We start from the raw sequence: 26806 nt of genomic DNA on the forward strand, positions 1-26806 counted from the left end.
TGTTGAAAATGATAGCGTTTGTGGGAAAGAGGGTACCCTTAAGAGTTACTCAGACCTGAACATGTGTCTTTTTGTATTGAAAATGATAAGAGTTTGTGGGAAAAAGGGTACCCTTAAGAGTTACTCAGACCTGAACATGTGTGTTTTGGTGTTGAAAATAATAGCGTTTGTGGGAAAAAGGGTACCCTTAAGAGTTACTCAGACCTGAACATGTGTGTTTTGGTGTTGAAAATGATAGCGTTTGTGGGAAAGATGGTACCCTTTACAAACACTCAGACCCTGGTGATTGACGCTATACAGGGATGGCCAAATCGTCCACCCGGTTGCCAGGGGCGAGTAAAAAAAATTCGCCAGGCTAGTAGAAACCGCCTGGCAACTCGCCCGGCTGGCCCGTGAACATTCTGGTCGAACACAAGACTGTTGGTTGTAATATCGAGTTCCAAAGCCATATAAACAATGCAGATGCAGCAACTGTGATATGTACTGGGCCAGCGACATTTCTGGCGGGCTTGTAACTTTTTTTTTAAGTTACTCGCCCGGTTGGCGAGTTAACATTTTGAGATTTGACCATCCCTACTATAGGTAACGTGGGACTGGTGGTACAAGAACTTCCCGTGGACAGCGGACAATTGGAAGAAGCTAGAGGGCCACGAGGACAGTGAGGTGGAACTAATCGAGCGATGCAGACATCCCTGGACGAGTATCTTTGTGCGAGAAGTGACCGAGTGGGACTACGGGCGTTCGATCATGTGTCGAGCCATCGTCAAGCGTCCCGGTCAAGCCAAATCCACCAAGCTGCTGGAACAATATCGCGTCCTTCATCCTGGTACGTATCGGACGAAAGTCGCTTGTTCATTTCAATGCTTGCTATTCTCTCAGGTGCCAGGAGAATCGTTCCGCATTTCTCTCACTTACTCTATTACACATGTCGTATGTATTTAGAGCTAGCGCCTACCTGCCTTTGTTTATCAGATCAGGAACGTATCGGGTTAGCACTAAGTTGCTGCAAGACGTGCATCACTGCAGCAAAGCCTGTCTAGTGCGTAACGGGTGTGTGCTTTGTGACTGCATCACTGCAGCAAAGCCTGTCTAGTGCGAATCGGGTGTGCGCTTATTGACAACAAGAAATGTCTCACTGCAGCAAAGCCTGTCAAGTGCGAATCGGGTTTATGCGTAGTGACTGCAAGACTGCAGCAAAGCCTGTCTAGCGCTTATCGGGTTTGTGCTTAGTGACTGCAAGACTGCAGCAAAGCCTGTCAAGTGCGAATCGGGTTTATGCGTAGTGACTGCAAGACTGCAGCAAAGCCTGTCTAATGCGTATCGGGGTTGTGCTTAGTGGCTGTAAGAGTTTGTACTAAGTGACAACAAGAAATGTCGCACTGCAGCAGAGCCTGTCTAGTGCGTATCGGGTTTGTGCTTAGTAAATGCAAAAAGTGCATCACTGCCGTAAAGTCTGTCTAGAGCATATCGGGTTTGTGCTTAGTGGCTGTAAAACGTGCATCACTGCCGTAAAGCCTGTCTAGTGCGTATCAGGTTTGTGCTTAGTAAATGCAAAAAGTGCATCACTGCCGTAAAGCCTGTCTAGTGCATATATCGGGTTTGTGCTTAGTAAATGCAAAATGTGCATCACTGCCGTAACGCCTGTCTAGTGCATATCGGGTTTGTGCTTAGTAAATGCAAAACGTGCATCACTGCCGTAAAGCCTGTTTTGTGCATATATCGGGTTTGTGCTTAGTAAATGCAAAAAGTGCATCACTGCCGTAAAGCCTGTCTAGTGGCAGTAGTGCATATCAGGTTTGTGTTTAGTAAATGCACAAAGTGCATCACTGCGCATCCGTAAAGCCTGTCTAGTGCATATCGGGTTTGTGCTTAGTGGCTGTAAAACGTGCTGCTTTGACATAATTATAACGTGCACCACACACAAGACAGAAGTCGCAGCACAGGCTTCATGTCTCACCCAGTCACATTATTCTGACACCGGACCAACCAGTCCTAGCACTAACCCCATGATGCCAGACGACAGGCGGAGCAACCACTAGATTGCCCATTTTAAAGTCTTAGGTATGACCCGGCCGGGGTTCGAACCCACGACCTCCCGATCACGAGGCGGACGCCTTACCACTAGGCCAACCGTGCCGGTAGCTTGTCTTGTGCGTATCAGGTTTGTAACTAAGTTTCTGTAAGAAGTGACTATAGTACTAAAATATAGTGCGTTTTACAACCTCAGTGTGGACAGTGGATTAATAGGTTTCAAAGAAAGCAAACTATATATCTCTATATCACTCCAAGGGAAGTTTGTTGTGGTTGTTCAGAACGGCTGGTACCACTGGTGTGTGTGTGTGTGTGTGTGTGTGTGTGTGTGTGTGTGTGTGTGTGTGTGTGTGTGTGTGTGTGTGTGTGTGTGTGTGTGTGTAGTTAGTATCAAAATATCCTTTTCACTTTTAGCTGCCCAAGCTAGGCATCGCGTTTTGAGACCCAAGAATGATTGTGTGTTTCACTCAACACAAACAGAACCAAGTTGGCACATTTTGTGACGTAATATAATGATAAAACCGTGTTTTATATTTACAATGACAATTATTGCCAATGATAATCTCTGCTGTGTTAACCGGACCTCTCTAAATGGAATAGCTGATACGTTTAATGGCCGCCACCATTATCACTGTCCCAAACCTTGGTGCAAGTCGTAAATATCCTCGCTGAAGCTCGCTTTTTTCATCACCCCCGAACTTTTCGTGAATATTTTTCAAGGTATAAGACTTCGCATTAAAAGAAAACAAGTTGCGTAAGGCGAAATTACTACATTTAGTCAAGCTGTGGAACTCACAGAATGAAATTGAACGTAGTCCGCCGCAAGTGCAAAAGGCAGTGCAAGTGACGAGCCTGTTTGGCGCGGTAGCGGTTGCGCTGTGCTTCATAGCACGGTTTACTGTACCTCTCTTCGTTTTAACTTTCTGAGCGTGTTTTTAATCCAAACATATAATATCTATATGTTTTTGGAATCACGAACCGACAAGGAATAAGATGAAAGTGTTTTTAAATTGATTTCGAAAATTTAATTTTGATCATAATTTTTATATTTTTAATTTTCAGAGCTTGTTTTTAATCCAAATATAACATATTTATATGTTTTTGGAATCAGAAAATGATGAAAAATAAGATGAACGTAAATTTGGATCGTTTTATACAAAAAATTTTTTTTTACAATTTTTAGATTTTTAATGACCAAAGTCATCAATTAATTTTTATGCCACCAAGCTGAAATGCAATACCGACGTTCGGCCTTCGTCGAAGATTGCTTGGCCAAAATTTCAATCAATTTGATTGAAAAATGAGGGTGTGACAGTGCCGCCTCAACTTTTACAAAAAACCTGCATATGACGTCATCAAAGGTATTTATCGAAGAAAAGAAACAAAAAAGTCCGGGGATATCATTCCCAGAAACTCTCATGTCAAATGTCATAAAGATCGGTCCAGTAGTTTGGTCTAAATCGCTCTACACACACACACGCCCAGACAGACAGACAGACAGACAGACAGACAGACACACACACACACACACACACACACACACACACACACACACACACACACACACACACACACACACACACACACACACATACCGTAAAATCCCTAGCATAAGCCCACCATCTAGCAAACGCCCACCCCCCACTTTGGGCCAAAAGTTGTGCACAGCGGTAACTACCTAGCAAACGCCCACCCTGATTTTTTCAAAGAGACTATAGGCTCACTTTCACCAGAATTTGTGCAGACTGTTCTAAAAGTCATCTTTTTCCCCTTCTTTACCTTTTCGTGTTTCTTTCCTTTTTTCTTATTCTTTGTCCCCTCTCCTCACTCCCACCCATCGTTCATGTTTTTTCGAGTTTCTCTTCTCTTTTTTTTCCTAAGTTTGTGGGTTTTTCTTTCTCAGAAAGATTGGGCCTTTTGAAGACAAAATCCAAGTTCAGTTAACGTTTCATTTCCAAAGACGATCGTGTAATTTCTTCCCTGTACAGAAAGAAAGGGCTTCATCCCTAGCAAACGCCCATCCCCCAATTTTGCCCTAAATCTGTGCACAGGGGGGGTGGGCTTATGCTGGGGATTTTACGGTACACCACGACCCTCGTCTCGATTTCCCCTCTATGTTAAAACATTTAGTCAAAACTTGACTAAATGTAAAAAAAAGGCAATCAATATTATTTTGTTTGGTGCGTTACTGCAGCGCAATCTTAACTTTTGACTCACCTGAGTAATTATTGGTGAGTATTAGGATTCATATGTGTCCGTCTGTATGGACAGCCAGACGGCCGTCCGTGGACAAATAACTAAACGTCGAGGTTATCTCACAGAAGTTGGTTTGTGTGAACATAACTTAACATTCCTTGAATTAACCTTGTTACTGTTGTTTTTTTCTACTTTATTTTAATTGTGATCCAGTAAGCGTTCTTCATAAATCATGAAGTATAGCCAGCCACTCTTAACACCAGACTTGCGTTTTCATAACTAGGTGAACAAATGAAACTGCGCTAAGTTGTGCAACAGGATTTACACCTCAGAAAAAAAGTGGGAGTCTTCTATGGGGTAAGGTGGTCTAGGGAGGGGCGGGGGTAAGCATTTGCCTTTCTTGTTGAATTAATTGATTGATTGATTGATTGATTGACTGATATTTTGTTTGTTTCGTTTTCTTCAGGAACGGAGGAACGTTGGCGTCTGACTAAGGCCTTAACTTATTGTCTGAGTAGTATGCTGGTTCTGCTAACATTTTGTCAGGTGAGTCCTTTCGTTACTGTTTACATGTTGCTCGTATACATTCGTTTTTCTCTCAGCACGCACTTTGATAGAATCTCACAGATTACACGACCCAGATGCCCGTTCTTATAACATACAAGATAGCATATACTTATTTTGTTTCATCTATCAATAATGTGTACCAAAGATTGGATACTTAACAAAAACATTGCAAGGACACAGCCGCATGCCCTTGCAGCAGAACCCAGATATTTTATTTTGACAAAGATCACTCTGAGATATATAATAAAGCCGTGTGTGTCTTTGAAGCTTTTGTCCAATTTAACATTATTATGTTGTGTTATTTAGCTGTGATAGTATTATGTCTTGTCAATGTAATTTGTGTAATTTTACTGAAAAGCTCATGTATATGGGAAACGTACTGTTATTGTTTTGAGATAATTGTATTGGGCTGTTTAACTGTGCAAACACCAGTTAGAATAATCTGTGTCGAAAGCGGGAGTGGTCTGTAAGTGGGGGGTCTGAAAATAAAGGTTTCGCTGTCTCGCCTCTTATAAATCCAACCTCTCCCTCCCCTTCCCTCCTCTTCCCTCTTCACTTTTTCCTCCTTCTCCTCCTCCTTGTCGTCGTCCTCCTCCTCCTCCTCCTCCTCCTCCTCCTCCTCCTCCTCCTCCTCCTCCTCCTCCTCCGCCTCCTCATCCTCCTCCTTGTCCTCCACTTCCTCCTCCTCCTCCTCCTCCACCTCCTCATCCTCCTCCTTGTCCTCCGCCTCCTCATCCTCCTCCACCTCCTCCTCCTCCTCCTCCTCCTTGTCCTCCGCCTCCTCATCCTCCTCCTTGTCCTCCACCTCCTCCTCCTCCTCGTGATCCTCCTCCTCCTCGTCCCGCTCCTCCTCTACCTCGTCCTCGTCCCCCTCCTCGTCGTCCTCGTCCCGCTCCTCCTCTACCTCGTCCTCGTCCCCCTCCTCGTCGTCCTCGTTCCCCTCCTCCTCCTTGTCCTCCTCCACCTCCTCCTCCTTGTCCTCCACCTCCTCCTCCTTGTCCTCCACCTCCTCGTGATCCTCCTCCTCCTCCTCGTCGTCCTCGTCCACCTCCTCCTCCTCCTCTTCGTCCTCCTCCTCCTCCTCCTCCTCCTCCTCGCCACCTCCTCGTCTTCGTCCTCGTCTTCGTCCTCCTCCTCCTCCTAGTCACCCTTCTCCTCCTCCTCTTCCTCGTCCCCCTCCTCCTCCTCCTCGTCCCGCACCTCCTCCTCGTCGTCCTCGCCCCCCTCATCCTCGTCCTCGGCCCCCTCCTCTTCCTCCTCGTCCTCGTCCCCCTCCTCCTCCTTCTCCTTCTCGTCCCCCTCCTCCTCGTCCCCTCCGCCTCCTCGTCGTCCTAGTCCCCCTCCTCCTCCTCGTCGTTCTCGTCGTCCTCGTCCCCCTCCTCCTCGTCGTCCTCGTCCCCTCCTCCTCGTCGTCCTCGTCCCCTCCTCCTCGTCGTCCTCGCCCCCTCCTCCTTCTCCTCCTCCTCCTCGTCCTCGTCCCCCTCCTCATCATCGTCGTCCTCGTCCCATCCTCCTCTTCTGCGTCCTCGTCACCCTCCTCCTCATCGTCCCCTCGTCCTCGTCCTCGTCCTAGTCCCTTTCCTCCTCCTCGTCGTCCTCGCCCCCCTCCTCCTCCTCGTCCTAGTCCCCCTCCTCCTCCTCCTCGTCCCCCTCCTCTTCCTCCTCGTCCTCGTCCCCCTCCACCTCGTCGTACTCCTCCTTTTCCTCCTCCTCCTCCTCCTCCTCCTCCTCCTCCTCCTCCTCCTCGTCGTCCTCGTCCACCTCCTCCTCCTCCTCGTCCTAGTCCTCCTCCTCCTCGTCCCCCCCTCTTCCTCGTCGTCCTCGTCCCCCTCCTCCTCGTCGTCCTCATGCTCCTCCTCCTCCTCCTCCTCGTGCTCCCCTTCCTCCTCCTCGTCCCCCTCCTCCTCCTCGTCCTACGCCCCCTCCTCCTCCTCGTCGTTCTCGTCGTCCTCGTCCCCCTCCTCCTCGTCGTCCTCGTCCCCTCCTCCTCCTCTTCCTCGTCTCCCTCCTTCTCCTCCTCCTCCTCGTCCCCCTCCTCCTCGTCGTCCTCGTGCTCCTCCTCCTCCTCGTCCTTGCCCCCTCCTCCTCCTCCTCCTCGTCCTAGTCCCCCTCCTCCTCCTCCTCGTCCCCCTCCTCTTCCCCGTCGTCCTCGTCCCCCTCCACCTCGTCGTCCTCGTGCGACTCCTCCTCCTCGTGCTCCTCCTCCTCCTCCTCGTCGTCCTCGTCCCCCTCGTCGTCCTCGTCCCCCTCCTCCTCCTCGTCGTCCTCGTCCCCCTCCTCCTCCTTCTCTTCCTCGTCCCCCTCCTCCTCCTCCGCCTCGTAATCATCCTCATCCTCTTCCTCGTCGTCCTCGTCCCCCTTTCTCCTCCTTTTCGTCCTCGTCCCCTCCTCCTTTTCTTCTTCGTAATCCTCCTCCTCCTCCTCCTCCTCCTCCTCCTCCTCATCCTCCTCCTCCTCCTCCTCATCCTCCTCCTCGTCGTCCTCGTCGTCCTCGTCCACCTCCTCCTTGTCCCCCTCCTCCTCTTCCTCGTCCCCCTTCTCGTTCCCCTCCTGCCTCTCCTTGTCCTCCTCGTCGTCCTCTTTCCCTCCTCCTTTACTTCTTCGTAATCCTCCTCTTCGTCGTCCTCGTCCTCCTCCTCCTCCTTCTCGTCCCCCTCCTCCTCTTTCTCGTCCCCCTTCTCGTTCCCCCCTTCTCCTTCTCCTCCTCCTCCTCGTAATCCTCCTTCTCCTCGTCGTCCTTGTCCCCCTCCTCCTCCTCCTCCTCTTTCTCCCCGTCCCCCTCCTCGTCGTCCTCGTCCCCCTTCTCCTCTTCCTCCTCGTAATCCTGCTCCGCCTCCTCCTCCTCCTTCTCCGCCGCCTCCTCCTCCTCATCCTCTTCCTCCTCCTCCTCGTCGTCCTTGTCTACCTCCTCCTACTCCACTTGGTAATCCTCCTCGTCGTCCTCGTCCCCTTCCTCCTTCCCCTCGTCCCCCTCCTCCTCCTTCTCGTCGTCCTCGTCCCCCTCCTCCTTCTCCTCCTCCTCCTCCTCCTCCTCCTCCTCCTCCTCCTCATAATCTCCTACCCCCCCCCTCCTCCTCGTTCCCCTCCTCCTCCTACTCGTCCCCCTCCTTCTCCTCCTCGTAATCCTCGTCGTCCTCGTCCTCTTCCTCCTCCTTGTAATCTTCTTCCTTGTAATCCTCCTCCTCCTCGTCCTCGTCCCCCTCCTCCTCCTCGTCGTCCTCGTCCCCCTCCTCCTTCTCTTCCTCGTCCCCCTCCTCCTCCTCCTCCTCAGCCTCGTAATCATCCTCCTCCTCTTCCTCTTCCTCGTCGTCCTTGTCCCCCTTCTCCTCCTCGTCGTCTTCGTCCCCTCCTCCTTCTCTTCTTCGTAATCCTCCTCCTCCTCCTCCTCCTCCTCCTCGTCGTCCTCGTCCCCCTCCTCCTCGTCCCCCTCCTCCTCTTCCTCATCCCCCTCCTCGTTCCCCTCCTTCTCCTCCTCCTCCTCGTAATCTTCCTTCTCCTCGTCGTCCTTGTCCCCCTCCTCCTCCTCCTCCTCTTTCTCCCCGGCCCCCTCCTCCTTCTCGTCGTCCTCGTCCCCCTTCTCCTCTTCCTCCTCGTAATCCTGCTCCTCCTCCTCCTCCTCTTCCTCCTCCTCCTCGTCGTCCTTGTCCACCTCCTACTCCTCCTGGTAATCCTCCTCGTCGTCCTCGTCCCCTTCCTCCTTCCCCTCGTCCCCCTCCACCTCCTTCTCGTCGTCCTCGTCCCCCTCCTCCTTCTCCTCCTCCTCCTCCTCCTCGTAATCCTCCTCCTCCTCCTATTAATCCACCTCCTCCTCCTCCTCGTTCACCTCCTCCTCCTCCTCCTCCTCCTCGTCGTCCTCGTCCCCCTCCTCCCCCTCGTCGTCCTCGTCCCTCTCCTCTTCCTCCTCCTCCTCTTCGTCCCCTTCCTGCTCCTCCTCGTGTTCCTCCTCTCCTCCTCCTCCTCCTCCTCCTCCTCCTCCGGTTCAAATGTAACACTGGTTGACTTGCTTGCTTGGCAGTTTATCAGCTGGGTGATGGTGACCACTGGCATCTATGTGGTCCGGGAGAGGACCAGAGGACCCGCCGCCCGTGGTTCTCGCGCTCCCTACGACTCGTACAACACCAACAGACGGCGCGGACACGTACACCACTTTCCGTCCATAGATCAAATTAGCCCACCCGACACCCCAGCCAGAGATCATAGTCGCCCATCGGACGCCCCGCCCAGATCGGTGGGAAATCCATCAGACACGTACCAGTCCAGAGGGCGTACATCTCCTCAAGTACCCACGACGGTTCGCAGCGTGGCCGTCCTCAGTGGGATAAACGAATCAAGCGTGGATCACGCAAGCGAATTATCCGTTGTCGACGTAGCAGGGGCAGGCAACTCCTTTGACCACTGGAGGAGCATGGGGACTTTATCGGAGGCGTCGGGTGATCTTCGCAGCACCAGCAATGTTGGCACTGACGCCTGTCACGGTCCGTGACAGAAAAAGGGCTGCGGAGTGTAACATTTGTCACGGGATTTACCTGTTACCTGTTACCTGTATTTTTGGGAGTGTGTGAGCGAAGGTGACGGGCGTGTGGAGTTTTCCCGTGTCATTCTTTTTCACGTGTATTACGATTTTTGGTGTGGGGTGTGAAGGTTTGAGTTGTTGTTCTGTAGTCTGGTCGTGGCTGACCCCACCAGTATTTCGTTGTGGATGGATGGTTGGTAAGCCGTTTGTGTAAGTTACGTTTTTGCATAAGGAAGACAAGGACAGTCTTTGTATTGTAGTTATATTAGTTTTTTAAGGATAAGGATAAGATAAGGATAAGATTTGATATAGTCCATGAGGGTAACCTCACAGAAATTGACCGTATGCTATGTTTTGCTTCTGTTTTTGCTACGTCAGTTGTTCTGTTAACACAAGGTAACGACTTAATTAGAAGAAAACACACCCATGTTGTTTGCTCACGTGGATGGTTTCTTTGCTAAGTTTAACCTGCAGTGATTATTTGGCGTGTGTCGTTTGGTTATTGTTGGTTTTGTAGACGTATGGCTCGCCATTTTTGCCGGAGCAAAATTGTGAAACTTGTTTTGATACAATATGGAACAGGGCTTTTTCCTGCATTGGTATTATAATTGTGATATGGTTGTGTATGGAGGTAGGACTATTTCATATAAACTATATGCAAACCTGATGAAAGCCGAGTTCTTTTCAAGGCTTATGTGTGCTTACCTGTGCACTCTACTGCCCTGTCAGGGATCTCGACGACTGGTTGCTTTGGAGCTTTGGGAATGGCCTGGGGGAGAAGGATCCAGGGTATGGAGTCTTCTTGTCACCAGCATCACGCCTCACCATTGTGGCGTAGCTGGTGGTGGTTAAGGGTGTGTGTATGGAGTCTTCTTGTCACCAGCATCACGCCTCACCATTGTGGCGTAGCTGGTGGTGGTTAAGGGTGTGTGTATGGAGTCTTCTTGTCACCAGTATCACGCCTCACCATTGTGGCGTAGCTGGTGGTGGTTAAGGGTGTGTGTATGGAGTCTTCTTGTCACCAGCATCACGCCTCACCATTGTGGCGTAGCTGGTGGTGGTTAAGGGTGTGTGTATCACCTTGAGGATACGTGGCTCGTCACCACGTGGTCATCGGTCTCGTCATCGTTCGGACGATCATCGAACAGTTGTGAGTTGGAAAAGTGTGCGTCACTTGGCGTGGTTCGTCACCACGAGAACTCCTATCATATTGTCGCTGGACAATTAACAAACTTGTTTTCCTCTCGTCCTCTCGAGATTTTGGAGCGGAATCGTGTGAACTTCTTGTCTTCTAGACGGGAAACTAATCGAACATCATGTGTGGCCAGGGTATTACGCCTACTACTTTAAGTGATTGTATTTGTTTTGAAAAATGAGATTGTGTTTGTGAGCTAGGAGTGAGTGAGTTAGTGTGGTGCGGGGGTGTTGGTGTCTGTTGTAACTGCAAGAGTAATTAACTGGGAAATTAGTACTTAAATAATTGTTGATTGTTTTTTGGGGGGGGATTAAATTTTGAATGTTATGTCTCGTTTTCCTAGGTATGCACTAAGTGTGATTGGTGGTGCACTTGCGTGAACTTGTGTGCGTGACAACGTCAATGTTACTGTCCTATCCGAGGGTTCTGAACACGTGAACTAAACCGACACTAGGCCACGAGGACATGCCTGACAGTGTCCGGACAAAAAACGGACAGTATGATTCAAGGTTACGAGGACATGTCTGACAGTGTCCGGACAAAAAACGGACAGTATGATTCAAGGTCACGAGGACATGTCTGACAGTAAGAGGGCAATGACGTTCTGTGTGGTTCAATGTCACAATATATCTGACAGGATTAGGGAAATAATATGCTCTGTGGTTCTCGGTCATGAAGACATGTCTGATAGTATTAGAGTAATAACGGTCTATGTGGTTCAAGTTAAAAACAATGTCTGACAGTATGAGGGCAATAACTTGCTGTGTGGGTCAAGGTCATGAAGACATGTCTGACAGTGTGAGGTCAATAATGTATACACGTGTGGCTCAAGGTCATGAAGACATGTCTGACAACATGAGGACAATAACGTAGCGCGTAGGTCAAGGTAAAGAAGACATGTCTGATAGTATGAGAGTAATAACGGTCTATGTGGTTCAAGTTAAAAACAATGTCTGACAGTATGAGGGCAATAACTTGCTGTGTGGGTCAAGGTCATGAACACATGTCTGACATCCCGCAGTGGGGCACTGCGGTTATGAAATTAAAGGCCCCTCCTGTTTTTGGAACCGCAGGAGCTTTCTAGTTTGCTGTTAGGTAGATTTTTGGTTCCTCTTTCCTGTCATGCTCTCTTTTTCTTCATGAAGTCTTTTCTTTTTTCTGCCTTCTTGCTCATTCACCTGTATTTTTTCCAAAAATCTCTTCTCTTGCCGCTTGTCTCGCGATTCATGTATAGTTTAATCTGTTAGTGTTCTGATGTAAGTCCAGCAGTAGATAGGTTAAGCCTATTTTAACATACTGGAAACTGGTAATCTTCCAGTAGGTATTAATTTAGTTTTACTAAAGCCTGCTGGGACACAAGTAATGGGTGAGTGCATTTGTAAACAGGAATCGCTTGACAAGTGGCCCCCTTCATCCCCCCCTTCCTCGTCCTGATATGGCTCTGCGTAGTCGGCTGGACGTTAAGCAACAAATAAACAAACAAACAAACAAACAAACATGTCTGACAGTGTGAGGTCAATAATGTATACACGTGTGGCTCAAGGTCATGAAGACATGTCTGACAACATGAGGACAATAACGTAGCGCGTAGGTCAAGGTAAAGAAGACATGTCTGATAGTATGAGAGTAATAACGGTCTATGTGGTTCAAATTAAAAACAATGTCTGACAGTATGAGGGCAATAACTTGCTGTGTGGGTCAAGGCCATGAAGACATAATTATGTCTGACAGTGTGAGGGCAATAATGTATACACGTGTGGCTCAAGGTCATGAAGACATGTCTGACAACATCAGGACAAACGTAGCGCGTAGGTCAAGGTAAAGAAGACATGTCTGATAGTATGAGAGTAATAACGGTCAATGTGGTTCAAATTCATAACATGTCTGACAGTATGAGGGTAAAAACTTGCTGTGTGGTTCAAGGTCATGAAGACATGTCTGACAGCCTTTATGCCTTACTAAGACAAGCATCTTAGAAAGTAGCAAATCTCATTGGATGGTTGGATAAATTCGATATTCACGAATGTGTTAATGTATTTATTCCCCCCTCTGCTTCTTTACCTCTGTAAACTTGTAGAGCTAGTTATTTTTCGATAATGACCCAGCAACCAAACAAATAACGAGCCAGCAACAGCCTGAATCCTCGATAGTGCAATGGGTTGAGAAGCTGTTCTGTTTTGGTACTACTTTTGCGACTGAAAAGTTCCGAACGCTCTATACGTACGAAATATACATCTCTGGAGCAAACAATACAAACATACCGCATTTAGATTAACAACTACAGGCCTGAACACATGAATCTCCATATAAAATCCATGAGTTCGGTTGTTTTCTGAATCTAGATCTGCCGTGCACAAACCGTTCATCACAAGCAAATTCCCAAGGCAAGTAACTCATACTCTAGCCGACAAGAGTAGTTCCCCTTCTTTTAACGCAGTTTCTTCGACAACACTGACTGCAATCCGACGGTCAGTTTTCAACCATATATTTCATTTTATAAACAGATCACACGCAACCAAATGCACACATCTCATCAATTAAACAACATAAAGCGGTTTCATACACTATTTTCCCCAGAAAACTGAACTTCATACAGTAATTAACGTTGGAACACGGGTGCAAAAGTTCGTCTGCTAGTCCCATTTGACGAAAGAACATTATCCTATGTGATACTAAAACATAAACAGAACACACAATATCTTCCTTTACCGCCACAGCAGAATAACAGCATATCGGTGTACTTGATTTTAGTCTAAAGCAGGGAAACTGACAAGAAAGTGTTAACAGAATGGAATGATTAGCACGGAACTATACAACCGCGCATTAATCGATCGCCTGCGCAGGTTGACTGGTTGAGTGATTCGGATTCGATCAAACTTTCGCACAAAAACTCCTGTTTTCTTTGAATAACTGAAGAAAGGAGGAATAAAGAGGTTACACACCTCGTCTCAGTGATTATTAAAAATAATGGTCTCAGTTCGCGGTCATGAAAAAGCTCGCTGAAGCTCGCATTTTTCATGATCCGCCAACTTCGACCATTATTTTTAATAATCACTGAGACTCGGCATGTAACCTCTACGTATTGCTACAAGTATGTTCGACTGTGTTATCGATGCATTAATTCCATGGTACGGTATCACAACTCAAAATAGTCACGTACAATAATGGTGTGTACCCTAAATGTGAATTGTGGTTCTTGAAATAGGATTCCAGATTTGTTGTCTGTGTCGTTGCGATTTTGTTTTGAAGAACACGAGAATTGTTTGCTTTGCGAATGAAAAACGTTAACAATTTCACAATACTCAACCGGATTGCTTGAAACATTACCAATGTGTGTGTGTGTGTGTGTGTGTGTGTGTGTGTGTGTGTGTGTGTGTGTGTGTGTGTGTGTGTGTGTATGTATGTGTGTGTGTGTGTGTGTTTTGTCATTTAGCTGGAAAGGTTGAAAAGTAAACCCTCTCTTAATCACATGGTCTCTCTTTTCTCTCTCTCTCTCTCTCTCTCTCTCTCTCTCTCTCTCTCTCTCTCTCTCTCTCTCTCTCTCTCTCTCTCTCTCGTCTCCTTCGCCTCTTATGCACACACACACACACTCACACACACACACACACACACACACACACACACACACACACACACACATACACACACACTCTCTCTCTCTCTTTTTCTCTCTCTCTCTCTTTCTATCGCCTCCTTCTCAACCCTCTTCACACTGTACCCCCCTCCCCCTCCCCCCCAATCTGTACACCCTTATAGGCTGCTCGATCCATTCCACCAGTTGCCCAATACCAGACTGCCAGCGAGGAATAAGGGAAAGACACCTGCACAAGCCAGAACAGACAGCTACTGGCCTAAGCCGTCTTAGACCGGGGGCTTAGTGTCTGTCTTTAGCTGTCTCTAGCGTTGATGTATTGCCTTAATCATCGCTAGAAAGAAAAGCTGGAGAGATTATGTGGAGAAAAGAGGAACGGAAAAGAACTCACAAATCAAGCTTATTTAAAGTACCGACCGCGAAGACATTTAGTGTCTGTGCTTTTTCCCTTGGATAGAAAGTGCTGTCAAATCGGTTTGTGGTCAAGTGTCTAATGAAATAGCGTCATCAAAAAAGTAAAGGGTGGTTGACGAATGGCCTAGTATGGACAATGACGAAGCTGGATTTGACAATGAGAGGCGAACAAAAGAGCACATACACACGCGCGCACGCACGTGCCAGTACACACACACACACACACACACACACACACACACACACACACATACATACACATACACGCTAGCAAACACTCGCACGTACACACATACACACTTAAACAGACGCAAACACACACACAACACACACACTTACACACACATACACACACACACGCATACACACACACACACACAAACACACACATACACATACACACACACACACACACAAACACACACACACACACATACACACACACACACACACACACACACACACACACACACACACGCATACACACAGAAATGAACAGACAGACACAGTCAGAGAGATTTCCACTGAACCGCACAACGGCATGGCCAGATCATACAGTTCAGTAGGGAGGGGGACGACGCATGTTTACGAACGCGAGTCAAGCAGCAACAACCGCAGCAGCTTCTTAACCAACACCACTACCTGTACTACGACTACTCCTACCACCGCTTCCACCACCACCACCATCATCATCATCGTCGTCGTCGTAAGATAAATTCATTGCCATCGTGTTTGTAAGTGCATACGTGCATTTGTTTAAGAGCAAATTCGTGCGTTCGTGTGTGTGTGTGTGTGTGTGTGTGTGTGTGTGTGTGTGTGTGTGTGTGTGTGTGTGTGTGTGTGTGAATGTTTGTGTGTGTTTTGGGATCAGAGGGGAAGTAGGGTGTTGTTTTATAACATTTATTACCGGACACTTTCCAAAGCTCGTGACAATAAACCCCTTTGATCTAAGAAACAAAATTCGACAAGACACTCTTTCTTATTAGGCGATGCATTCTTTGTTGACCAACAATTTCGGGCAGTTGTTAAAAAAGCACAGGCTGGTACACAAGATGTGACTGTGTATATTTCTGTCTGCTGTTGGATATATCATGAATGTATATGTCTTATTGGGGCTTTGTGCAGCTGTATTTGGAGCCTTATACGGTAAGCTTTCTTTAGTTCAATTCTTAGTTTAATTTAGTGTTGTAAATTCTGTTACTTTTTGATTTGAATTTAGTTCTGATTTTACCAATTGTGGGCTAATTGTGGGTTCTTTTCCTCATTCCAAATTTTGACGATTGTAAGATTAGTTGATTGATGATTTGTAGTTTCTGAGAAAAACACACACACGGAAAACATAACAGAAACAATCAAAACCAATAATAATAAAATAAAATAAAAACAACAATAAAAACCCTACCACCACCAGCAGCAACAACAACAACAACAACAACAACAACAAAAACAACAACAACAAACAATAAGCAACAACGAACAGACACATGAGAGGACACAGAACGTTTTCTTTTGACGAACAGTGGTAGCCATTCTTCGGTGTGCGCATTTATTTAAGATTAGGTTGAGGCTTTCCGCGGCCGGTCGGCCAGCTTTATTTGCAATAACGTCGATTTAAGAGAGAGAGAGAGAGAGAGAGAGAGAGAGAGAGAGAGAGAGAGAGAGAGAGAGAGAGAGAGAGAGAGAGAGAGAGAGAGAGAGAGAGAGAGAGAGAGAGAGAGAGAGAGAGAGAGGGAGAGAGAGAGAGAGAAAGAGAGAGGGAGATATAAAAAAAAAAGAGAGAGAGAGAGAAATAGAGACAGAGAGAGAAAGAGACAGAAAGAGAGAGAGAAAGAAAAAGAAAGAGAGAGATAGAAAGAGAGAGAGAAAGAGAGAGAGAGATAAAGAGAGAGAGAGAGGGAGAGAGATAGAGAGAGAACGAAAGAGAGAGGGAGAGATAAAAAGAGAAAGAGAGAGGGAGAGAGAGAGAAAGAGAGAGAGAGAAAAAGAGAAAGAGAGAGGGAGAGATAAAAATAGAAAGAGAGAGAGAGAGAGAGGGAGAGAGAGAAAGAAAGAGATAGAGAGAGAGAGAAAGAGAGAGAAAGAGAGAGATAGAGAAAGAGAGAAAGATAGAGAGAGAAAGAGAGGTAGAAATAGAAAGAGAAAGAGAGAGAGAGAAAGATAGAGAGAGAAAGAGAGAGAGAGAGAGAGAGAAAGAAAGAGAGAGAGAAGGAGATATAAAAAGAGAGAGAGAGAGAGAAAGAGAGAGAGAGAGAAAGAGAGAGAGAGAGAGAGAGAACTTTGAACTTTATTTATTTATCGAGGGTAACAGAATAAGCAAAATATACATGCTTTTTTTCGTCCGGCCCTCACCCATTGAGTGTAACTAGATTAATAACAAGAAGAAATGGAAGTTAAGTTAATTACAATCCAATTTATGTAATTAACATGTCAAAAAATTAAAAAGACATTTCAAAATGCATTATGAATATCAAGCAATGATGTAATATTATCACATAATTATTTACTTGTTTCCAAGAGAAACAGCATGTACATTTCTTTGAAGGAAGTGTCACTGAATTGCATTTTAATTAAATCAGGAATGGAGTTCCACATTACGGCGCCAGAATAAGAAAGACTTTTTTTGTAAAGGTCAATTCTAGGGGTTGGGGTAATTAATTTGTTTAGTTTTATTGAATTATTCAGTTTGAAATTTGAGGCAATGAATGTTGGTGCATTCCCTGACATAATTCTATGCATGATTGCACCTTTGTTATAGGTAAATCTTGATTTGATAGGAAGAATATGTAATGTTTTATAATCAGACGTAAAGAGAGATTAATTAATTTAACAGCTCGTCTATGTAAAGAGCACAAGTGTTTCAAAGTGTTTGCACTTGCAGAGTCCCACACTGTGGACGCATAATCATTAGTTGATTGAATATTATGCCTGAAAAAACAGTTTCCGTGTGCGTAGGTCTAGACAGTGTTTAATTTTTGATAACTGATATATTTTTTTATAAGTATTTTTACAAAGTGTATCTAAATGTTTTGACCAAGACAGATTATTATCAATGGTTATTCCCAAGACTGTATGGTTATCAACTTCAGTTACATCTTGATTTTGTATTTGTAGTTTAGGAAATTTTGATGATAGATATTGTCGTTTTTGTCTAGTGGTTAGAAGCATGCATTTAGTTTTATTTGGGTTCAGTGACATATGGTTTAGTTCTGACCATTCCAGCAATCGATCAATGTTTTCTTGGAGGACTATTGCTAGCTCACTTAGATCTTTGTGACTAGAATGAATTGTAGTATCATCTGCAAATAGTTCACACATACATTTAACAATTAATGGTAGGTCATTAATATAGGTAGAAAATAGTAAAGGATTAGCATTAGAGAGAAAGAGAGAGAGAGGGAGAGAGAGAGAGAGAGAAAGATAGAGGGAGAGATAAAAAGAGAGAGAGAGAGACAGAGAGAAAGAGAGAGGGAGAGAGAGAGAGAGAGAGAGAGAGAGAGAGAGAGAGAGAGAGAGAGAGAGAGAGAGAGAAAAACAAAAACAGACAGAGAGAGAGACCTTTTTTTTTTCTTTATTTGATAATTAGACTAAATATTGATTTTTGTGTGGGTCTTAAAGGGGCAGTGCAGGGGTCACACCATTGCTGAGGCAACGATTTGTCTTTTTGTCGCAGAGTACCATTTAAACTGTCAACAGCTTTACACAACTATCTCACATATGCCTAAAAATGCCTTTACTGTTGCCAGCCAAACGAAACTTTATGCGGTTTGTCAGTTCGCATCTCCCACAAAAATGTAATTAACATTTCCCGTGATTACTTTCTGGGTCGGAAGGCTGTGTACCATTTTGAGCGGGAGAGAAATATCGCGCACGCAAGATGACACCATAAAACAAACAGATTAGTCCACATGAATACTTATTTTGCTTTCTTTCAGGCACCGAAATATCTCCATGCGGCAGCAACAAAAAGGTAGACGCCGATGAGACACGTCAGTTCGTCTTGCGCTGCACGGAAGATGCGAGTACCGCTTGGACGTTGTACTGGTCTGTCACTCTGTTGAATAGGCCTGGAATTCAAATTGCCGAGTGTTCCAACTGGTCACAGTCACCCTGCCCGGTAAACAGCAGTGACTACACTGTGACGAGGACACAGCGTGACCACAGCACTCTGACGGTCAAGCGAAACCACAGGTCCAGAATTGCAGGAAAAGTGAAGTGTACTGTTGACTGGTATCAACCGTCTCTGGGTGAACTCGATCAGGTTTTAATGCAGTTGGAAGATACATGTGACGTTCGCGTTGTGCGTAAGTATAAGTAACTCGTTGCAAGTTCTGTGTCTCTCGGTCTCCTTCGGTCTCAGTCTCTCTGCATTTGTCTGCATTTGTCTGACTATCTGTCTGTGTATCTGTCTGTTTATCTGTCTGTCAATCTGCCGGTCTGTTGGTATGCCTGCCCGTGTCTGTCTGCCTGCATCTGTCTGTATGTTTATGTGACTCTGTCTGTCTCACTCTGTGTCTCAATTTTTCGGTCTCTTTTTCTGTCTTCTTTTCTGCATCTCTGTATTTCTAGTATTGTATTCTAGTTAACGCTTAAACGAGTTAACCTTCCTGTGTTTGTCTTTAAAAAAAAATATTATTCCGACAGCGGATAGTGATATAGAGAAATCTTTCTGAAACTCTTGCATTTGATTGTGGTCATACACAAACAAATTAACAAAGAACAAAAATAATAGAGAGCACTTATTTCCCTGTGACATTTTGCTGACCTCAGACCAGGCGAGCAATGTCAGCAACTGTCGTACTGAGGTGGACACCAGTGATTGGACAGTCTTCGGGTCATGTGACGTTGACAAGATGTACGCCTCAGACCAAAACTATGGCTGCCAATGGATTTTTACACCAGGGGTACTGATCTATTCATGTTGCTTTCCGTTTTAAAAAATTTGGTTGAAACAATGGTGAGCTGGTACAAAGCAGAAGGAAAGTTAGTCTTGACCCGTAAACTGGGAACTGTAAGAGGCTTGTAATGTGTGTTGAATTTGGTGTGGGTACTAATGTAAATCTTTCGGCAAAGGGTAATTTTCAACCCAAATGATCTTTTTTCCCCAGTGGTTAAGAAGAAATTACCACACTTACCAATGTATTCCCACAACAAAGTTATTGACTTTGCGTTTGTTGTTGTTGATATTGTTGTTGGTGAAATGCTTACTTTCCTACTTGATTCATTGATTGACTGACTGCTTCATTGATTTGTCGTTTTAACGATCGATTCTGTATGTGCATGTTGACATTTTGGCTTGCTTGATTTTGTTTCATTGTTGCGTGTTTTCATTTCTGTAAAATGGGCATGTCTCTTGACAGAATGCGGCAAAGACAAACGGACTTAAGTCACTATCAAACTTCAAGGAAAACAACAAGGATTACAAGCGAGCAACATGTTCATTCAGTGGTCTGCCAATGCCTACCACTGATGGCATCCATGGCTACAGTTTCACAATCAATCCAGGGAAGGGAACTGTTCGCGGACAGAGCCTTGAGATACGTGAGTTAGACCTGTGCGTCCGTGTGGCTGAAAGGACAAGGAAGTAAGCAGAAAGTGTGAGCAATACGGAAGGTGGGAGATAACACTGAATAGACGAACTCCGGAAATAACTCTGTTGGGTTTGTATGGGTCGTGAAAGAGTGATTACGCTTACTTTTAGTGAGGCAAACTTTCTACACATGCTCCTTGTCCACGTGTTTCTGACACTCCTCTCGCTATAGTGACACGCCTATAATGTGATGAAGTACTCCCTCTGTCACAACCCATACACACATAACATTGAGAGCCTGCGCATGAAAGAATTGGACAATTGAACGCGTACAGCCTTTTGCTTGATAATCATCTAAAGTAATTTTCATGCAGCCAGGTGCTCTCGAGGTGTAAAGAGCAGAACCTTGGAACCGAAGACTCTTTTACAATTAACCCATACAAACCCAACATAGTTGTTTCTGAACATCGTATACGTGACCCTCCACCACGGAATGAGTCACATGTCACCTTTGCCGGCACGATTTTCAAGTTTTTACATTTTTCTAAAGAGTTTTTTATGCTCTATCCAGTGGTGAAAACCGTTTTAGAAAAGAGCGAAAACTGTTTGAGATATAAGCATATGACTAAGGTGACCGTCACACTGTTACCACACAGCCCCCGGACTTATTAAGCCTAGCGCAGAACCGCGCGAGGTGACATGCGACTCATTTCGTGGTGGAGGGTCACAATTATTGTCTTTCTGTTATTTATTCCCTGTTTTTCCTGATTGCACCAGGGCACCCAGGAGACCCTACCCTTGACCACTGCCCACAGGTCATCACAGAGGGGGATGACGTGAAGTGTGCCTGTCAGCCTTCAGCTAGCAGTCCTCCAGCACTGGTCACGTGGTCTGCTGGAACCGATTTCAATGCTCTGTTACAACTACAGAATGTCAGCATGGCACTGAATGGCACCAGCTTCACCTGTACACAGTACTGGGGTGGATATTCACGTGATTTCCAGAAAATAATGACGTACACTTTGAACGTAGAAGGTATTTGAATTAATTTGAATCCAGCCGTTTGATTGTCAGTTTGGTAAATGAGTTATTAATGAATGTATCTACTACTGCTGCTGCATCATGCGCACAGGGAGCTAACTGTACAATACAAATCAATAATAAATCCAGTGAGGTAAAAATCAATACAGGCCTCAGTACTGTTTGTTCAAACAAACCGTTTTATTTAAGAATTTCAAATGATAATAATGATTAAATCAAATCAAAGGAACACTGCACGCTATTCTGATAAACGTGCTCTTAAAACGGAATGAGATAAGATACTTGGTACTGCTGTATCGTGCGACATCACAAAGAGCTGATAAATCTCCGTAATAAATCAGATTGTCTGGGTTTTTAATCCCAAACATTTACTCAGAATTGCACACCCACGTTTATAAACTTCTTTCTTGTTTTGTCAGTTTATTTGGATTTGGACAACTCGACAATGACGATCAGTGGGGCGTCGGCCGTAATAGCAGAGATAATTGGAGGAGTCGTCGTCATCGTCGTCGTTGTTCTGATCGTCGTTTCCATTTGCATTTGGATCAACAGATGTAAGCATAAATGTTATTAATGTATGGCATGCTGAACGGTGTAGGTGTCAATCCTCTCAGCAGGCATAAAAGGCAGTTTTTGAAGCCGTTCTAGCGGGTAATGAGATAAAAAAAATGGTACATTTGAGTAACTCGTTAATGCATTGACTTCAAACTTTCAACGATTTGTGCTAACACATGTCGTAAACTACACGCGGAATCTCAAGTCATTTGAGATATTAGTTCTGCTGTTTTCTTGAAATAACTTCGTAGCTGACGCCGCCTAAGAAATGAAATTAGCCTTCAATTCGCAGTATGTACCCAGCTTGTTATTTTGTGAAATGTGTAAATGCTTGGACAGACCCTGTTGTTGGTGCACATTTTCGTTTGTACAGTTTGTACGGGAAGAAATTATTTATCTAAATGTGAGCCGTTTGGCAGGTGATCCAGTGTACGCCAGGCCAAGACGAAGGGGCCAAGAGGAAGACTCTCACGTCTACTCCGATGTTGGCTCAGGGCAGGGGGATAACGAGGAACGTCCAGGTAAGTTCAAAACGCACCTGAGCGAGAGTTGCATTTTTGTCGTTGAAGTCAATGAGGTCCACGTTCCTCCCACTGATGATGATGATGATGATGATGATGATGATGATGATGATGATGATGATGATGATGATGATGATGATGATGATGATGATGATGATGATGATGATGATGATGATGATGATGACGACGACGACGACGATGACGATGACGATGACGATGATGATGATGATGAGTATGAAAAGCACCTGAGCGAGAGTTGCATGTTTGTCGTTGAAGTCAATAAGGTCCACGTTCCTGATGATGATGACGATGACGATGACGACGATGACGACGACGATGTCGATGACGATGACGATGACGACGACGACGACGATGATGATGATGATGATGATGATGATGAGGCGTCTTGCACTGTAGTATGTGTGTAATGCATGTCTGAAATGGAAAAAGCGATATTTGGGAATGATAACAATTCAGAGATAAGCCATAGTACCATTTATCGTCCCTTTTGGTGTTTTTTTTCCCTTGTGTGCATGTCCACTTCAAAGACCGGTAGGTCGAAATTCGTGTGAATGTTTCGTTTTGTCTATAATCAAACGTTCCATAAACTTACCTTTTTTTATGGATTAAATGTAACTTAACTTGTTTCTTCTTTTTGACATTTGATGTCGAGATAGTGGTTAACGTAGCATGCACAAATCACTTGATATCTTTCGTGAACGGTTCAAATTAAAAGCTTGCGCATGAAAGAAATGGGCACTTGAACGCGCGATGCCTTTTGTTGAATAACCATCCAAAGTCATTTTCAGCGAGGGGCGCCCAAGGGATACAAAACAGAACCTTTGAACCGGAGACCGAGCAACCAGCAGCCAGACACGTGACTGAGAACAGAGCACCTCAGGATGACCAAGTCCACCAGTACATTGAGTTGACCGAGTCCCACACCACGGTGTCTGACGAGGACTCTTACGACCTACCAGACATGCCTTCGCAACCACCACCAACTCCGCCAGGAAGAAAATGCGAAAACACCACCTGCAAGGAACTGCTGGCTTCGGACGGGGGCGGGACCGGCATGCAGTGCGAAAACACCATCCGTAAGCAAAAGCTGACTTCAGATGAGGGCGGGGCTGAAATGCCGTGTGAGAATACCATCCGGAAGCAAGTTACATCTACGGCTCTAAATCGTAGCGAAACCACCTCGCCCAAACGTAAACGCAGAGATGCAGATGGTTATGAAATACCTGTGCAGAACAACACTGCCCCTTAAATCTGAGCGAGAATAACAAATGAAAACAAACTACTGTAAAAATAGAGAAAGTCAATCGAAATAGCATCGAGAGAAAGTTGGGAAGAAAAAGAAGCCTACATAAAGTTGTGGACACATTGATATTCTCAAATGATGGTGCTTATTATAAGGATATTTTTCTTTGATGTCAGTTACACGATATCCGCATTTGGTTTTAAATTAATGTGGTGTATTGGTCTCTTTGAGCAGATATGACATATTCACACAGCTGTGAGAAGCACATGTGTTGTTGTTGTTGTTGTTGTTGTTGTTGTTGTTGTTGTTGTTGGTGTTGTTGTTGGTGTTGTTGTTACTGTTACTGTTACTGTTGTTGCTGCTGCTGTTGTTGTTGTTGGTGTTGTTGTTATTGTCGTTTTTACAGTCAAGTAAATGCATGTATATCTTATGCCTCAATCGTTTTTGTAGTTTCAATGTTATACATTTCTTTAGAAGACACTGAATCGTTTGATTTTTATTTTGTGCATCAACGTTTTGACTGATTATTAAGACGTGTTGCCTTGTTCGTTCCTTCTTTTGTTTATTTAATGGTTGGTTGGTTGATTTGGGGGAGTTAGGAGGGAGTGTGTTTGTTCCTATTTAACAGATGAAGAAGCTCTTCCGTGAAAGTGTAATTGCGCATGATACTTTAAATGTTGTGTTTCATTCATAAATAATTCTGTGTTATATTTACTGTTTCCGTTTTATAAAGTGTACATAAAACCGTTTTTCATGCAATTTGATGTATATTTGCCTTTTATCCTTCTATGACTGAACAGAGTGTACTTTTTATCAGTTATTGCATCAGCTCATGAGCAGGTTAAAACCTTTTTTTTCATGGAAACCATCCGTTGTTTTCTTTCTGTTATCCTTCTTGTTCTTTTTCTTCCTCTTCTGTTTATTTTTCATCATTGTCATAATTATTCTTTTCCAAGTAACTCCATGCTGATGTTGTCCTAATTCCATGAACGGCTTTATTGCTAACGGTATTCCAGCTTTTTCGCATATGTTTGCAATTCAATCTCTGTGGAATGGAGGAGGAGGAGGAGAGGGGTGTGTTGGGGGGGGGGGGGGGCAGTGTTAAAGGAAGAACCAATAGACTGCAGGCTGTAGTCAAACAATGAAAAGTATGGAATCATTGGAAGACTCTTGACCAAAGCAAAATTGTACTGACCATTTAGTGCAGCAGTTTGATACTTTATACTTTGGTGTAACTGTATAAAAGAGAAAATAATCAAAACTCTGACACTAGAAATGTCTAACTACTCAGTTGACATTTGTAAACAATCATATTTTATCATTGTAAGCGTGTTTTCCAGTGGACTATTGATCTGCTGGTCGATGTGAATGCGTGATGTATTGTGTAAAAACAAATTCCATCTCACACGGCATAAATAGATCCCTGCGCCTTGAGTCCGAGTCTGGAGATACGCGCGCGATATAAGACTTCATATATTAATATTATTGCATGTGTGTGACAATTAATGTACGTACCATGGATACCCATCAAACGTATTATGGTTCCATTATGACTGCAACAAAAGTTAAGTCACCATAGATTACCGATGAGACTTTTTATGTTTCAAAATAAAAAATTTAAAAAATTCTCATGAACTCTTAGACACATAATTGTAAAGGTATGTTATCTTTTAACAAACATGAAATGAAGCATGCGAACTTACAACCTGCAAGAATATTGTAATTATTATATATTCAAGAACGCAGCTGAACATGTACAATAAAATCGTTAAAATCATGTTGTATTCATGAACTAATGTACAAAGTTCTAAACGGATTTTTTTCTCTGGTTATTTTAAAACATTATTTTGGTGAGTGTGCGTTTTTGTTGTTACAGTGTTTGTCGGATTTGTGTGTATTTGTCTGCTGGTTTGTTGGTTGTGGTGTTCTTGTGTTTGTTTGTGTGTTTGCTATAGTTGATTCTTTCTGCTGAATGTTGCCAAACATCAAAGAGCTTTGGTTTTGTTTGATATAGACAATAGGTTCTTCGTGACAAAAACAATGAAACTTATTATTTCAGATAAGGAAATCATTCATTATTCAGCCAGAACATTCTATTGAAACATTGTTATGGGTTGAAGTCAAACTCAGCTCGGATTACTTGCACACAAGCACACACATGCATACCGGTAACAATCGCGAGAACGAGAACAGACTGGCACTTGTCTTGTGTGCGAGTCAGGAAAACCCAGGTTGCTTTGTTGATTGTATTAGTATGTTGTTTCCGTGCATAAGTGTGGCACTTATTAGTGTGAGTCAGGTGTTTTTGTCTTCCTCTGCGTGTGTGTGTGTGTGTGTGTGTGTGTGTGTGTGTGTGTGTGTGTGTGTGTGTGTGTGTGTGTGTGTGTGTGTGTGTGTGTGTGTGTGTGTGTGTGTGTGTGTTGGATGGTAAAGCTCAGTTAATACTATTGACCTTGTAGTTTTGGCCGTTGAACGAAGATCACAATGAATATTCAAATAAACCTAGTTGTTCAAATACAAACCAAGATACTAAACTTATTTCCTCGTACCAGTAATGTGAATGGGGTTTATGTCTCTACTCTCCCACTCTCACATACTAAAACTCCCTGCAGTTGGCAAATAGATTTGAAACAACGCCACCTTGTCAGCTTGGATGAATTATTTTGTTAGGACAAAAACAGTTTTTAATTAATTCAAATATACAAGTGCACGCAGATAAACACGCTTATGTACAATCATAGTATACATAATTGGTCTCATGCTCGAATAAGAAAAACAAATAATCACACACAAAAATAAGTTAATAAAACCCCATCGATTTGAAAATGTTCATTGTGTGAATTGTGTCTGGTACTTCGATGTTGTTGTGGTTTATAATATTAGGCATGTACTTGGACAGAAACATTACTCGCCGTTTCGTACATCCAAGCAAGGTTGTTTTTTGTTTTTTATGACGGACACATTTGCACATTCGTAAGTAGCATGCAATAATAAAAAAATCGACACAAACAAAGTGACAGAGTGTTTCTAACTAGTCCATGAACACGAATTTAGCATTTCACACACAAAGTAACGAATGTGGAAATTACGTGATTTCAAGGTCACAGCATCTGTTGTCTCTCAGACATTCAGTCTGGCAACTTGAAGACTGGCTTGTTTGGTTAGATTGCCGTGTCAAACAACAGCATTGGTTTGCATTCGTCAAGTCTCATAATAATCTCGTACAGGAGACAAAGTGAATACGTTCTTCTGCATGAAAACTCACAATTGCCTTTCATTCGTACCCCGATGAGAGAGTTATGTTTCGGACCAGATTCGACTTGAACCGCCATGTCTAAGTGTTCAAGTTTAGCGCCCCAAAATCTTTGCTGACGTGTTTGTGTCAAAAAA

The 26806-nt window shown here is 44.4% G+C and overlaps 3 protein-coding genes across 5 annotated transcripts; 1 reads left to right on the forward strand and 2 right to left on the reverse strand.

Annotated features, from left to right (window-relative positions):
* Positions 1-5092: 5092 nt before the first annotated feature.
* Positions 5093-6573, reverse strand: LOC138945866 (cilia- and flagella-associated protein 251-like; the record flags this gene model as incomplete). The annotated part of the gene is made up of 5 exons (XM_070317385.1): positions 5093-5100; positions 5317-5425; positions 5471-5895; positions 5943-6096; positions 6478-6573. Coding segments are annotated over 5 exons (792 nt in total), but the record flags the coding sequence as incomplete, so codon positions are not given.
* Positions 6574-6894: 321 nt separating this feature from the next.
* On the reverse strand, positions 6895-10335 carry LOC138945867 (glutamic acid-rich protein-like). The gene is made up of 5 exons (XM_070317386.1): positions 10330-10335; positions 10013-10076; positions 8597-8766; positions 7710-8446; positions 6895-7390 (listed from the first exon to the last, which is right to left on the reverse strand). The coding sequence occupies exons 1-5, from the start codon at positions 10333-10335 to the stop codon at positions 6895-6897; spliced, it is 1473 nt and encodes a 490-aa protein (XP_070173487.1).
* A 5185-nt stretch (positions 10336-15520) lies between these two features.
* Positions 15521-24500, forward strand: LOC138945509 (uncharacterized). 3 transcript variants are annotated; one of them, XM_070316942.1, is made up of 8 exons: positions 15521-15654; positions 18441-18809; positions 19276-19409; positions 19866-20046; positions 20813-21070; positions 21496-21630; positions 22051-22152; positions 22962-24500. In XM_070316942.1, exons 1-8 carry the CDS (start codon positions 15600-15602, stop codon positions 23420-23422), a joined length of 1695 nt encoding a protein of 564 aa, XP_070173043.1. In that variant the 5' UTR covers positions 15521-15599; the 3' UTR covers positions 23423-24500. The 3 variants fall into 3 exon arrangements, with proteins under 3 accessions (XP_070173043.1, XP_070173044.1, XP_070173045.1); XM_070316943.1 differs by having other exon boundaries at positions 22060-22152; XM_070316944.1 differs by lacking the exon at positions 18441-18809 and having other exon boundaries at positions 22962-24499.
* The last annotated feature ends 2306 nt before the right edge of the window (positions 24501-26806 follow it).

Source organism: Littorina saxatilis, linkage group LG13, assembly GCF_037325665.1.
Source record: "Littorina saxatilis isolate snail1 linkage group LG13, US_GU_Lsax_2.0, whole genome shotgun sequence".
Lineage (NCBI taxonomy): Eukaryota > Metazoa > Mollusca > Gastropoda > Littorinimorpha > Littorinidae > Littorina > Littorina saxatilis.

Coding starts and splice junctions, on each gene's coding strand:
- LOC138945867 (XM_070317386.1), bottom strand. Junction 8,767..10,012: donor CAGGGCAGTAGAGTGCACAG/GTAAGCACACAT, acceptor TTTGAACCGGAG/GAGGAGGAGGAGGAGGAGGA. Junction 7,391..7,709: donor GAGGAGGATTACCAAGTGGA/GTAGGAGGAGGT, acceptor ATTACGAAGAAG/TAAAGGAGGAGGGAAAGAGG.
- LOC138945509 (XM_070316942.1), top strand. CDS start 15,600: ATGAATGTATATGTCTTATTGGGGCTTTGTGCAGCTGTATTTGGAGCC. Junction 21,631..22,050: donor TTGCATTTGGATCAACAGAT/GTAAGCATAAAT, acceptor GCCGTTTGGCAG/GTGATCCAGTGTACGCCAGG. Junction 22,153..22,961: donor GGATAACGAGGAACGTCCAG/GTAAGTTCAAAA, acceptor AGTCATTTTCAG/CGAGGGGCGCCCAAGGGATA.